Source organism: Erpetoichthys calabaricus, chromosome 1, assembly GCF_900747795.2.
Source record: "Erpetoichthys calabaricus chromosome 1, fErpCal1.3, whole genome shotgun sequence".
NCBI lineage: Eukaryota > Metazoa > Chordata > Cladistia > Polypteriformes > Polypteridae > Erpetoichthys > Erpetoichthys calabaricus.
Window position 1 is genome coordinate 71,243,723 of NC_041394.2, and position 15,271 is coordinate 71,258,993.

At 37.9% G+C, this 15,271-nt stretch overlaps 1 protein-coding gene across 8 annotated transcripts in view; it reads left to right on the forward strand.

Annotated features, from left to right (window-relative positions):
* Positions 1 to 15,271, forward strand: part of rgl2 (ral guanine nucleotide dissociation stimulator-like 2) — a 90,453-nt gene that overhangs the window by 37,579 nt on the left and 37,603 nt on the right. For 7 of the 8 annotated variants that reach the window (XM_051929288.1, XM_028801544.2, XM_051929301.1 and 4 more), the window contains 4 exons: positions 4,184 to 4,365; positions 4,526 to 4,597; positions 4,683 to 4,879; positions 5,418 to 5,551. In XM_051929288.1, coding sequence (XP_051785248.1) covers positions 4,184 to 4,365; positions 4,526 to 4,597; positions 4,683 to 4,879; positions 5,418 to 5,551 — 585 coding nt within the window. The remainder of the gene's footprint in view (positions 1 to 4,183; positions 4,366 to 4,525; positions 4,598 to 4,682; positions 4,880 to 5,417; positions 5,552 to 15,271) is intronic. The other variant, XM_051929298.1, reaches the window with a different exon arrangement.

The following is a 15,271-nucleotide window of genomic DNA, read 5'->3' on the forward strand; positions in this document are numbered from 1 at the left end:
CATGAGTTTATATTCATGTAAATCTCTGAAAGGTGCTGTACTTAGCCATCTGAACATGTTTGAACAAGCCTGCATTTCACTTGGTCTACATAGTCTTGGTGAAAGGGAGCATGTGTTTCAGATGGTCTTCATCACTTGTGTGTTAGTGTGTAGGTCACATAGGTATCAACTTCATGTCGGACTGTGTCAGTATTCATGTGTTGTTTGTTCTTAATTACCATAGTTCCAATGTGCATTGATTGGTCGTCCTGAAAACAGGAAGATGAAAATACATTCCAATGTTTCATTCCTTTAAATGCGTTTGATAGGTATGATAGGTCCCTGCATTTTCCCATAATTTTACAGTATCTGGTATTTGAATTAGCCTTGTACACTGCCTTGTTTTCTTTATAAAAATATGTATGACCCTATGTTCTGTGAAGATGGGCTGTAAAGAAATAATTGATTGGATTTTTTTTTTATAATTTTATTGATTTTATTGTAATCATTCCATGTAAATAGATCAATTTTTACAAAAAAAACATCGGATTGAAAACAAATCAACCCCCACCCCTGAGAAATTTTTGATTGTAGTTATTTGTTTTGAATTTTGTGATGACCGTGGCAAAAAATGCTAAAGGATTGCATTGATTAGTGCATTGAGAAGTTCGTAACAGTCTGGGATTCAAAGAGGTTTGTCTGTGGCAGTGTTTGCCAACCTCGGTCCTGGGTTTTTGTTCCAACCAGATTCCTAATCAGTGACAACACCTGATAACACTGATCTCATTTAATTAGCTGGTATTATTTTTCTTTTATTCTCCATTAAGAAAACCACAACAGCATGATTTTTATATTTATAAGATATTTAGAAATATTTCTGCTTTTGCTATAGATTTAAATGCTTAACTCTCTTTTGTTGATTTCATTGTATTTTGCCCTTTCTCTGTGCAGTTTTTTCCCTTCGTTGTATCTTACTAATGACAATTAAAAATGAGCAGAGCAGACACGCTGGCAAACAACACTGAATAATCAAAGGCTGCAACTACTTTAGCATCAGACCCACTAATTAGTAAATAATGGATTAATTAAACAATTAGAACACCTAGAAAAGTAGAATGAAAAAATCAAGATGAAAATATTATTAAAAAGAAAAAAATACATTATTCCCATATAACTGCTTGGTACATTTTATTATATATAATATATATATAATATATATATTTTTTCCAAATTTAGTTTTCTAATTTCTGTATTGTTCCCCAAAACACAGAACTTGGGAAATAACACATCGCTTAATTAGCCCAGGAGTCCAATTAAAAACAGAAGCTGGTTGGAACAAAAACCTGCAGCCACAGTGTGCCCGCAGGACCGAGGTTGGGAAACACTGGTCTATAGTATAGTAAGACAGAAAGTTTTAAAAGTAACAACAGAAATATAGCCAAAGCTAGACTATGTGAGAAACCTAACCACACTGACAAATAAAAGTTTATCTCATAAAACGTCCTGTAACCAGTGAAACATTATTATGGCAGCACTGTGTTAAGTGTAGAGAAATTATTAGCAAGTAATAGACCTTAAACAGTACACACAATGTAACTGAAGTACCACATAAGAATTCCAGTTTGTTGTTAGGCAGTGTGGTGTAGCAATGTCAATGTCTATTTATATAGCACATTTAAAACAACATAGTAATGCTGTGGCCAAAGTGCTTTACAATAATAGAATAAAAGAAAAACAAAACAATTAACATAAAACATAAATAGAAATATATGAATGTAAAATAAAATACATAATAAATAGAAGTAATGTTATATACATAAAAAATATAATTAATGTTATATAATCACAAAGAGGAAACCATCAGTATTACTGAAGGTCATGGAATGCAAGTGAATAGAAATAAGTTTTTAATCTTGTTTTGAACAGTTCAATTGTAGACGACTCCTTTATGTGATGAGGTAAAGAGTTCCACAGGCGAGGCGCAACAGCTGCAAAAGCCCTGTTCTTCTTGGTTTTACATTTGGTACGATGGACAACCAGAGACAGCTGACCAGAAGATCTAAGCCTCTAGATGGCTGATGTAAAACACACAGTTCAGATAAATAGGCAGGAGCAAGCCCATGTAAAGATTTAAAAACTAGCAGCAAGATTTTAAAATCAATTCGAAAACTGACAGGCAGCCAGTGTAAAGAAGCTAAAATAGGAGAAACAGAGTCATACTTTCTTGTCCCAACCAAAAAGCGAGCGGCAACATTTTGGACCAACTGTAACCTGTGTATCAGAGATTTGTTAATCCCATAATACAGCAAGTTGCAGTAATCGAGGCGAGAAAAAATAAACGCATGAGTAGCTATCTGGGCGGCACGGTGGCACAGTGGTAGCGCTGCTGCCTCGCAGTTAGGAGACCCGGGTTCGCTTCCCGGGTCCTCCCTGCGTGGAGTTTACATGTTCTCCCCGCATCTGCGTGGGTTTCCTCCGGGCGCTCCGGTTTCCTCCCACAGCCCAAAGACATGCAGGTTAGGTGGATTGGTGATTCTAAATTGGCCCTAGTGTGTACTTGGTGTGTGGGTGTGTTTGTGTGTGTCCTGCGGTGGGTTGGCACCCTGCCCAGGATTGGTTCCTGCCTTGTGCCCTGTGTTGGCTGGGATTGGCTCCAGCAGACCCCCGTGACCCTGTGTTTGGATTCAGCGGGTTGGAAAATGGATGGTAGCTATCTCAAGAACCCTAAAAGATAAAAAAGGCTTTATCTTACCTAATAGACGTAGTTGGAAAAAGCAACTTTTGACTGCAGAATTTACTTGTTTCTCAAAAGAGAGTTTACTATGAAAGGTAACACCAAGATTGCAGACTTGAGGTTTGGAAAAGACAGAGAAAGAGCCGAGAAGTCCAAGACCAATTTGGGCTTTAGCTGATGGACCCACTATATAAGTACCTCCATTTTATTTTGATTTAGATCAAGAAAATTATTAGCCATCCAGGATCTTGGTTCAGACAGACAGTTGTGGAGTTGATTTGTTGTAGAGTTGCAGACAGGAATATAAACCTGAGTATCATCAGCATAGCAGTGAAAAGAAATGTTACATTTCCTAAAAATCGCTCCAATAGGGTGAAAGTGTATGGAGAATCAAATAGGACCCAAAATGGATCCCTGAGGAACACCATATTTAAGAGGAGCAGTAGATGAAGAAGAGGAATTAAAAGTCACTGAAAAGTGTCTACCAGTTAAATATGGCCTGAACCAGTTAAGAGCAGCCCCTTTAAGCCCAACAAGATGTTCAAGCCGCAACAGCAATATCTCATGGTCAATGGTGTCAAAGGCAGCAGACAGGTCAAGGCGGACAAGGACTGTTGCATCACCTGAGTCAGTAAAAAGAGAGATGTCGTTGAACACTTTCAGGAGTGCCGTTTCAACACTATGATAACGCCTAAAGCCTAATTAGTAGATCTCAAATAAATTATTGGAGTTAAGGTGGTCAACCAATTGATCATAAATAATTCTTTCTAGAATTTTAGCCAGAAATGGCAGTTGGGAAATTGGACGAAAATTGGCTAAAACTCCAGGATCTAATTCTGCCTTTTTTAGACGGGGACGGACTGCAGCATGTTTAAAAAATAGCAGTTCAGAAACTGGTCTATGGCATTCATAACTTCACTATAAAACCATGATGAATTCTATTAAACCAGTCAAACTGTCAACTGAAAAAATAGTATGGTTTTCCATCTGTAAAACTTCCAAGGAGTGTGTTTAAAATAGTATGGTGTTATATTTATGTAATGTTCGCCCACTAATTCATCTATTTGTCTATGAGGTTTGATTTTTTTTACATTTTCTACCAGCTGTTCTAATTTTAATACAGTCCTATTAGTTTTTCTGTTTTCCCTTCCATCTAATCATTAATACAATATTAGACAAGGAGCCACAGAGTGACTCCCCTCCTTTCCTCTGAATCATGTTCATTTTAGTCCCAAGTACAATGTTTATACCTTTTATGTTGAGTGCATAGAGGAGTTAAATATGTCAGTTGGTACTCACATATTTAGCTCTGGGAGATGGAGTAATGGAAACATCTGCATTTTTTTAAGTGAGCAAGAACAAGAAATTTAAAATTTTGGTGAAATTCATCAGTCATTGTCTGTTTATCTATGTTTTCCCTGTGCATTTTGTCATCAGGTTTGTCTGTTTGCCTTATTTTTCTCTGCTCAGGATAGTGCTGGACTAAGTGAGACATGTCGAATCCGTGTAATCAAAGCTGGGAGACTAGACAAACTTATCCAACATCTGTTGGACTCATTCCATACAGGGGATTCGTCTTACACATCTGTGTTTCTGGCTACATATCGGGCTTTCAGCAATACAAAAGTGGTTCTGACCATCCTTCTGGAGAAGTAAGTGATCTTTTCACTGTAATTTACTCTGTTCACCTCAGCGAACTTTTTGATCTGTGTGTAAGTTGTGTGACTGGTAGCTTTGCTTTTGTAATCCCAAGAGTGTAATAGGACACCAAGAATGACTGGATGTCTCAGAAATGTATTTTTCCCCTTGCAGAATAGAGTACTCGCTGCTGACACTGGAGGATACTACAGTAAATAACACCCAAAAACAACTGGAACTTAAAAGGTAATTAACTACATTTTTGATGACTCTTCCTAAGCGTGTGAGAAGAAAATGCTTATAGTAAATTCTTCCCCTTATCTTTCTGCAGTGCTGTCTCCTCTGTTTTCTCCACCTGGTTTGAGGACTATCCTGAGGACTTCCACGAGTTGAGGGATCCATCTCTTTTAGATAAATTGTATGGGTTCTTACAGAGAGAATTCCGGGGCTGTGATTTGAAACGAAGGGCAAAAAAATTATTGCAGTCAATTAAGAGTAATGCAGCTGATGGCAAAGGGAAGGCACAAGGTAGGTCACATAACTATCTTCTGTACTATCGGGACTGAGCTGTGTCTTTGTCAGATTACATGTATCTGGAGATCTTGGCTATTTAAAGGCAACTTGCTTAAACAGGCAAATCTTGGCAGTTTCTCATTACTTGATATAAATTGATATTGTGCCAAACAGGCCTCTCTGCTGGTACTTCCCAGGAAACTATATACCAGTCTGGATTGGCATTTACTGTATTTATTGTTCATACCTATCAAAATGATGAACTACTCTTTTGGGACTTGAAAATCGATTCCGTATATAAAGACTCTACTATTCTATTAATTATATATGTTTTATGTAGGAGTGTGCTATTTATTTTTATATGTTATTCATCATTATTCTATAAAATAATTTTAATTTGTTTTTCTTTGCTTATAACTGTTTCTTTGACATATTGTAAAGCATTTAAAGATAGATCCTGTGTGTTAAAATGTGCTATAGAGATAAACATTGTTGTTGATTTTACCCTTTTTTAATAATGTGCCTAATTTTTTTTCTTTTTATTTCTCTTTAGCAGCAACAAAATCTGCCCCTCCTCTGTGCTCCCCACCTGAGAACCCAGACAGTGATTTTTCATACATGGACTTTAGTGGTGTGCTGGATTTTCCTTCTAGCCTAATAGCTGAGCAGCTGACTATGATCGAGACAGTAAGTTAAGAATTTACTTTCTAATATCAAAGAGGGTTTAGATGCATAGGTGAAATTCAGCCCCTCTGTTCACAACGGCGTATAGCTATAGGGGGTTGTTGAGGAGGAAAAGGATAGGTGAGTGAATAGCAGATCACATGGCACGGCAGCAGCAGCAGCTGATCGAGCAAAGGGGAGGTAAAATAAACAACTGTTATTTGTTTCCCATTGTATCACCGTTTAAGAGGGATTTCGGAGCTATCTTGTTGGAGTGCGTTCAGCTCCCCACTTCACAACATCACGTAGTGCTGGTGGGGGTAGAGGGGTTGGCGAGCAGGGGGCAAAGCCCCCTAGTACCCAAAAATAAATAACTTACTGATGCAAATGTCTAAAGAGAAGCGAGTACAAGATTTAAAATTTTAAAGAAACATTTGTTTACAACAATATAAACTAAATAAAGCACAAAAACATTTGTGGCTTGTGGGATTTCTCTTCAAAAAAACTGAACTTTATAGTACATAACAAAGACATTTTACGTTGCACAACCCTGGAATTTAATTTTCTTTTGTGTCCCAATCTATCAGCTATCACTGTATCGAGTTTAAATGTTATATCCCATGGCATTGTAAAATATACTGTTTGGCACAAGTTGTTCCCCATTTCCCTGTTTGAAAAAATAGTTTCCTTTTTCCAAACATGTAGCCTCTTGCACCTAAACAATCTCGCAAAGGAAGTATTGCAGTACCAGTTTAAAAACAAATATATACAAACACACACACATTACTCAGAAGAAATAAATAAACAATTTTTAACATTTTTTCATATGTACAATTATTTACTAATCAAAACCTTTACTTTCAAATTTATTTTTCTTCCCAGTCCATTAAACAATTTCTGTTTACCACTAAACACAGAGAGAGGGAGAGATTACATTTTGTATAATAGATTGGGGTTTTTCTGCTACAATTCAGCTATCTTGTCCTGCCTTCTGTTGCAGTTGCCCCACAAAAGTTTGGTGTGTTTTTAATTATTTGATTTTTGTTTTCTGTCATTTCACATCTGGAATAAACTTAAGTACATACATTTTCATCCCAAATTCTTCCAGTGCTTGGTTACAGGTGTCGGGACAGTGCCTTTGCTAGCATCCCTGAGCACAGAGCTAGTCATACAGACACATACATCTAAAGCAATGTTTCCCAGCCACTTTTAAGTTGCATGTGGCAGTCACTGAGACGTAAGATCATGAGAATTATTCACGGTATAATCTGCTCCTCCCCCAACATTGCCAGCAGAGCTGTGTGAATTTTTTTTGTCCCATTTCTAATCACACTCACTTCATAATCCCACCTGAACTCCTCCAAAAAGTCTGCACTTCAAATTTAACCTCTGTTTGTAATTATGCTTGTTTCCGACTGGGGTGTGTGGGAGATGGAGAGCACGATCAAAATGTGATAAAAATAGACGGCACAGTCGATCCCTTTCAAAAGGGGTGGTGGCTGGGTGGATTATACCATGAACAAGCCACAATCTAAAATGCCTTTTTTCTGTCATGCGCTTACAACAACGCAAAGTGAGCAGAGTGATACAGTTCTGTTGAAAGGGGGGGTTGAGATCTTTGATAAAAGCAGATTCACTCATTGTGACACACTGCTTGCCTGAGAGTATACATGTGCAAATTGCCTAATTTAATAATGAAACAGAGCAGACAACATGGAAATTGAAAGAAGACATTCTTGGGAATGTAAAATACCGTTATTGTTTTTGATTAACTTGTGGGATTATGGTAACATACACAAACAACTTTAAAATCGGTCTGTATCCTGCTGGCGGGACACCTTGTGCATAAGGGGCTATAGTTCATACATAAAAATTTAAAATGCATACAATCACTCAAAGTATACAACATAATTTTGTATATTTTTGTATTTTTTTTAAATTCCTTTAAATTTGATCTAATCCACTTAATCTTTTCAGTGTTACTATATGTTTGTCTCCTGATCTGCTTTGATCATTGACCTTCACCACACTATACAGACTGCCTAGCATTTTCAATCTTATATGCTACCTACAATATACAAATAACTAAGAATTAATTGAGAGTCTGGCACAAAGATCTGGCTGTACTGTGGTATTTTATGCTGCATAACAAAATTCATTGAATCTCTTAAACATCAAGTTACCTGTCGCATAGGAATGAATTGTGCACCTATCTATCCTATCTAGCTTGATTCCTGCTTTGCATCCAATGATACCGAGATATGTATAATCTCTTCACATCCTTGACAAGGTTTAAGCAAGTTGTAGAAATGGATGAAGGCATAAATCTACATTACAGGCTCCATTCCCTGTAAGCTGTGCATGTGTGTCCACACACAAAAGCTGTGGACCTAGCGCACTTGGCAAAACCAGTTCAAACAAACAAAGATAATTGTGTTCTTCCACCTTGAAAGTTAGGCTAGACTGTAGAGTTATGCACTGATGAAGACATGTGGCTGTAGAAACTGTTTCTTGGGTCTGGAATCGTGGATCAGAGGCTGACAAAGCCCTTGTAGTGATTATAGTGTGCTAATGAAGTTTCTTTTTTGATATCTGTTCTGTTGTCTCAAAAGATGCTAAGTTAATGTTTATATGTTCTGTTAAGTTGAGATAAAAGCCAATTATGGGCTATTTCTAACAAAAAAGTGGTTTGTGGTTATAATGCCCCTAAAATTCAGAGTACTATTGTAAAAAATTAAGTGTCCCAGTTTTATGGTCCAGCTATCCTCCGTGCAGGTTTGCAAATCATTAAATAAACATAATCAAAGACGATGTTTCCAGTCTGTGGTTAGAGAGCAGGCAGAAAATCTCTGTTAATATCCCTGTTCTTTTGGTTTTATGCTTGTAAAGTGCTTTAGGAAGCTGTTCACTATAGAAAGCAGTATATAAAACTAAATCTGGTTAAAAATTAACAATTACTTAAATCATAGTTCTTTATTATGTTGTATGAATATTTATTTTATAATAATTATGGCATAATCATAGTTTGTCTTCAGCACAAATAATGCAACGCAGTGAAACTATATATGGTAATTTAATTGTGCAACAATCCCTCAAACTGAGACCTTCTTTTTAAAAAATCTTTTTAAGCATAGCAAAGAAAAGGCAGTATAAAGAGTGCAGTGTTTACATTTCTTGATTTGTTTTTCTCCTAACTGCTTCTGTCTCGTACAGAAGGAGCTGCTAGGCATTTTAGTGAGACTTTATGTGCCATGCTGTTTGGCCAGCTTAGTCAAACCAAGTCAGGTGATTTGAGCTGAGTAACTGATCATAATAAATTATTTATTTTTTAGAAATGTTGTAATAAGACAGACAAAAATATAAAATAATGTGCAAATTCTGCTATTTCCAAATAATAAAATAAAAAAATGAGTAAAAATAAATAACATCTTTAAAAAATAAAGATGCACAAATAACACAAAGTTCCAAATCTCAGTTTTTCACAACAAAGCTTTTGAAGCCAATACCTACAGTAGGTAACATGTACGTTTGAACAGTGCAAACTACTTACAAGATATACTGTACATTAGGGATGCCCAATACGTCAATCGCGATCGACAGGTAGATTGCGTTGCATTCAAAAAAAATTTTTTAAAAATGTTAGTTTATCATATATCCTCCCAATGGCATTTGCCACTTGATTGACATACAGGGCGGCCAGTCTGAGATCTTTTCTTCTAACACACTGGTCATCCCTGATCGCGAGCTACTGCAAAACTCCGGCTATCTAAGTGATCTAGTTAGCCTTCCAATTTATATCGACTAAAGAAGGGATTTAAAAAAAAAAAATTTGTTGGTTATGGGCTGGATGTGGAATTGGAAGAGGATTTTTTTCTCTCACAATGTCACAATCGAAGAGCATTTGTCTGATCTGTCAATATATCATTGCTATTCCAAAGAAGGAAAATGTGGAAAGGCACTTTTGAACTGTTCCTAAAAACTACGAAACTGACTTCCTTCCGAAAAGCGATCTGAGAAAGAAAGGAGAGGGAACTAAAATCACAGTTAATGAAACAGCTGTCATTTTTCACTCGGCTGAATTCAAAAGCAAAGGCAGACACACCGAAGCATCGTTCCGGGTGAGTCACTCGATCATTAAGCATAAGAAGTCCTTCCAAGATGGTGAGGCCTTTGTTGAGGCAGATGACTAGGGAAAAATTCCTGCTGAGATTTCAAGACCCCTGGCTGGAGAAAAAGGACTTTCTCCTTGTCATTAAACATGTAGAATACAAGCAACTTAATAACAATCAATGGCCGCTAGACTTGGCATTTTTTTTCCGATCTGACCAATATGTTGAATGAGCTTAATTTACAGCTGTAAGGAAAAGGGAAAACCATGGTCAATATGATTAGCTCAGTTAATCCTTTCAAATGAAAAATGCAACATCTGTACTCAAAGCTGCAGCGCCTTGATTTGGAGAACAGCCAAAACCTCGCAGGAGACGCAATGGAAGGCGTGTGCGCAACTTGACAGTATACGCTACACAGAGCAAATTGAAAATTGTCTGTCAGACTTTGACAGACGGTTTCAAGACTCAGCTTTACTTGAGCCAGTCACTACATTTAAGTGCTATCCATTTAGGGAAGATGTTGAGGGTGATTCACCCGCATCAAAAATTGCAACACTGTTTCACCTAAAACTCCTCTACAGTGGAGGATGAGATTTTGACACTACAGGATGACATTCACCTGAAGTATGGGGCTCATGGACAGTTTTGGAACTTACTCACAGAGGAAAAGTACCCAAACATGAGGAAATGTGCTACCTCCTTGACTGCATTATTCGGCTCTACTTATTTATGCGAGTCAGCCTTTTCCCATATGAAGATTATTAAATCCAAATACTGTAGTCACTATAAATGTATTGAATTGTTATTGTGCCATAAGGGTTATTCAGTTATGCAAGGTACGACAATGTATATTTTATGTATAAAATATACTCAGTGTGTATGTAGGTAGATCATTTTGACCTGGTCATTTTAAAAGTAGCACGCAAGCCGAAAACAGTGTGGGCACCCCTGCTGTACACTGACAGTATAATACTGCATATTCACTTGCCCTCCAAATAGCACAACTGATAGAAAATAACATTAGAGCAAGGCAGCTTGTGCACGTTCAAGAAGTCTCACTTTACCATGACTGTCTGTGCATGTTTGGTTAAACCGTGCTTGTTCTTCACTCAGTGAAGTGATAGTTAAGCTTCAGAAGAAGTTGGCTCTCATTTTTCAAGTACAGTATTCTTTCTTTCCCTGTCTGCTGTCTGTGAGGAATTTGTGCCGCTAGGACCCGACAGTTTGTGTGTGGTCATGTGACTGCATGGCTACGTCTGATTTGTGAAACGGGAGTCTTGTGATTATTGTTGCTATGTCTGATTGGTGAAACAGTCATGCAGTAGATCCACTGGCAGATTCTCTCTGGCAGAAATATAGCGTACTGTATCTAATGGAAAAAAAGTAACGATTCAAGTGTTGCCCAATGTAACGGAATAAGAGTAGTGTTTCTTCTTCACAAATGTACTCAAGTAAAAGTAAAAAGTATGGTGCAGTAAAACTACTCTTAGAAGTACAATTTTTTTTAAAAGTTACTCAAGTAAATGTAACTCGTTACTACCCACCTCTGATTGAAGGTTATCTGTTTTGAAGCATTTCATCTTGGGCAAAGGAAAATAGAGAACAAGAAATAGTCCCTAGAGAAAATCATTGAATTGAAACAAAAAAATTGCCACCTGTTTTACACTCACAGACTACCAAAAAGGAGAGGAAGCACTGCTTAGATGTCCAAATCAGTGTGCAGAACTTATCATAAATAATTTAAAATTTACAAGAACAGAAGAATTTGGCTATTTTGGCTATTTTGTTAACTGCTGCAGAAAGCTGCATTTCTCCATCCTTGTTACCCCAAAACTTTCTTCACGTATAGTGTTATAGACTATCTTGGCCACATCACTGTGCACGTGCCACTGCATTTATTGTGTTTGCTCTGACGTCATAAAGTAGTTGGGTTAATTGGTAACTTTGAATACTCTCCAATTGCCTAGTCTTGGGCTGATTTCATACTTGCTAGCAAGATTTGAGTTTCCGTAATTCTTTCATGGAGAAGACCGGTTCAAAAAGTGTAAAGATGGCTAAATCAGAAGTAATAATTAATGAATGGAAAAGTAGTAATTCTATGTGGTATGTTCAGAATAAACACTTAGTGGAGACAAACACCTGTTGTGGAAATGAATGTGATGCACACTATATGGACAAAAGCGTTGGGATGCCTGACCATTACACCAACAGGGACGTTAATGACTTTGCATTCAAATACATAGACTTTAATATGGAGTTGGTCCCCCCCTTTGCAGCTATAACAGCTTCCACTCTTTTTGGAGGGCTTTCCACAAAACTTTGGAGTGTGGGAATTTGTGCCCGTTCATTCTGTAGAGCATTTATGAGGTCAGGCACTGATGTTGGACGAGAAGGCTTGACCTGCTATCTCCATTCTTGTTCATCCCAAAGGTGCTCGATGGGGTTGAGGTCAGGGTTCTGTGCGGGCCAGTCAAGTCCTTCCACACGAAATTTATCCAACCGTGTCATTATGGACCTTGTTTTGTGCAATTGGGCACAGTTATGCTGGAATAGAAAAGAGCCTTCCCTAAACTGTTTCCACAAAGTTGGAAATACAGTAATCCCTCGCTATATCGCGCTTCGCCTTTCGCGGCTTCACTCCATCGCGGATTTTATATGTAAGCATATTTAAATATATATCGCGGATTTTTTGCTGCTTCGCGGGTTTCTGTGGACAATGGGTCTTTTAATTTCTGGTACATGCTTCCTCAGTTGGTTTGCCCAGTTGATTTCATACAAGGGACGCTATTGGCAGATGGCTGAGAAGCTACCCAACTTACTTTCTCTCTCTCTCTCTTGCGCTGACGTAGGGGGTGTGAGCAGGGGGGCTGTTCGCACACCTAGACGATACGGACGCTCGTCTAAAAATACTGAAAGATTATCTTCACGTTGCTATCTTTTGTGCAGCTGCTTCCTGAAACGACATGCTGAACAGTGCTTCGCATACTTAAAAGCTCGAAGGGCACGTATTGATTTTTGTTTGTCTCTCTCTCTCTCTCTCTGCTCCTCACTGATGGGGTGTGAGCTGCCGCCTTCAACAGCTTTGTGCCGCGGGTGCTTCGCATACTTAAAAGCCAAACAGCACTATTGATTTGTTTGCTCCTTTGAAGAGGAAAATATGTTTGCATTCTTTTAATTGTGAGACTGAACTGTCATCTCTGTCTTGTCATGGAGCACAGTTTAAACTTTTGAAAAAGAGACAAATGTTTGTTTGCAGTGTTTGAATAACGTTCCTGTCTCTCTACAACCTCCTGTGTTTCTGCGCAAATCTGTGACCCAAGCATGACAATATAAAAATAACCATATAAACATATGGTTTCTACTTCGCGGATTTCCTTATTTCGCGGGTGGCTCTGGAACGCAACCCCCGCGATGGAGGAGGGATTACTGTATAGCATTGTCCAAAATGTTTTTGTATCCTGAAGTATTAAGGAAGTACTGGAACTGGAAGTAAGGGGCCTAGCCCAAACCCTGAAAAACTTCCCCAACCATTATCCCTCCTCCACCAAACTTCACGGTTAGCACAATGCAGTCAGGCAGGTAACGTTCTCCCGGCATCCACAAAACCCAGACTTGCCCATCTGACTGACAGCGAAGTGTGATTCATCACTTCATAGGACACATTTCCACTGCTTCACAGTTCAGTGGTGGTGTGATTTACACCACTCCATCTGATGCTTGGCTTGCATGCAGCTGCTTGGTCATAGAAACCATGAAGCTTGCACTTCACAGTTTTTGTGCTTACATTAATGCCAGTGGAAGTTTGGAACTCTTCAGCTATGGATTTAGCAGAGTTTTGGTGACTTTTACACCTTCAACCTTAGCAGTCCTTGAACCAGCTCTGTGGCTTTACATGGTGTTCCACTTTGTGGCGGAGTTGCTGTTGTTCCTAAACGCTTCCACTTTCCAATAATACCACTTGCAGTTGACCATGAAATATCCAGCAGGGATGAAATTTCATGAACCGTCTTATTGCAAAGGTGGCATCCTATCATAGTGCCACACTTGTAGTCACTGAGCTCTCCAGATCGATCCACTTTGTTTCACAAATGTTTGTAAATGGAGACTGCAAGGCTAGGCGATTGATTTTATACACCTATGGCAATGGATCTGATTGAAACACCTGAATTCAATAATTAAGAGATGTGTCCCAATACTTTTGTCCGTATAGTGTATGTTGGCATTAAAGTATCTGCAAATGATTTCAGTTTCATTCTTTAGTTCTTTACCTAAATTATTTCAGTCCTTTGAGTGCCATTTTTTTTAAAAGCATGGCACTCTGTTACGTATATGCAGTCCTTAGCATTTCCCAAACACCAGGTATCATGTGATGTTTACAGTGAGAGCAGCATTGTTCAGAATGCTCATTTCCAGCTGTGGCATGAAAATGTTTCATTAGCCTAATTCCTTCTGTACAGTTCTCAATAAATGTACTAATATATACACTGCTATAACATATTTAAGCATAACAATCAAGCTTGTACTGTTACAGTTTGATTGAAAGTTTAATGAAATCCAAGTTCACATTCTTGTTTGAAGTAACTAGAAACCCCGAAACTCATCCTACAATTGTGTTTACATGGGTCTTGTTCAAGAAGTTTGGTTATCTTGTTCAGTTTGAAGACCTTATACTCAAATGATTTTTCTTGAATCTGCCAGTGTGAATGGGTGTATACGTTTGGCCTATAAGCTCTAAATCCCTTCCACATCTCTCTAATAATAAAAAAAATCCTGCGACGAGACAAGACTTTTTAGAAGACGAGACTTATTGGAAGATTTTTTTCAAGTTCCGTGAGTCGATACTTTGGCCATGAGATGTTTTCAAGTCATGCCCTCCTCTCAACCATAGAAAACCACGCACACGGTACTCTTACCTCTCATTCATGTGAATGCTTTTGACAGACACATTTCTTGCTCTGACGAGACGAGACATTTCATCACGAACGGTTATCCACGGTAAAAATGAGTACATGGGCAATCCTAGCACAGAGAAACAATGAAGTCAAACAAATTAACGCCAAAAATGACGATCGGTTACGTTGCAAATTGGTTAAATGCATATCAATAGACTATGCTGAAACAGTTGGTGGTGATCGTGCGGAAGATGAATACATCAACTTATAATATTCCAAAGAATATCTACAACCGTTAACACCGTCCAGTCTCCCTTCGCACGAATTACTATAGAAAGAAGGTTGTATCCAAAAAAGGTAATGTAGTACATCTTCAGGGGATAACATCAGACAACAAAGGAGATCTTGATATGCCATTCATATTCAAACGTTAACAGTTTCACATTAGAATAGCTTTTGCAAGGACAATTTACAAATCTCAGAGCCAAACATTCGAAAAAGTAATTTTATTTAATAGAGAAAAAAAATTCAATCACGTGCAGTTATATGTGGCATTGTCACAATGAAAGTCCAAACCAGAAATCACAATTCAATGCGATATTGATGAAAATTTAATCAAAAAATTGTTTTTACTTAGGTTTTACAGTAAAAGTGTAAGTTTAAAAAGTTTTTGCGTGTTAATTTCAAAGCCAAACAGAATGAAATTGTATTATGCAATGAGTAACTCTTAACGCAACATGAAA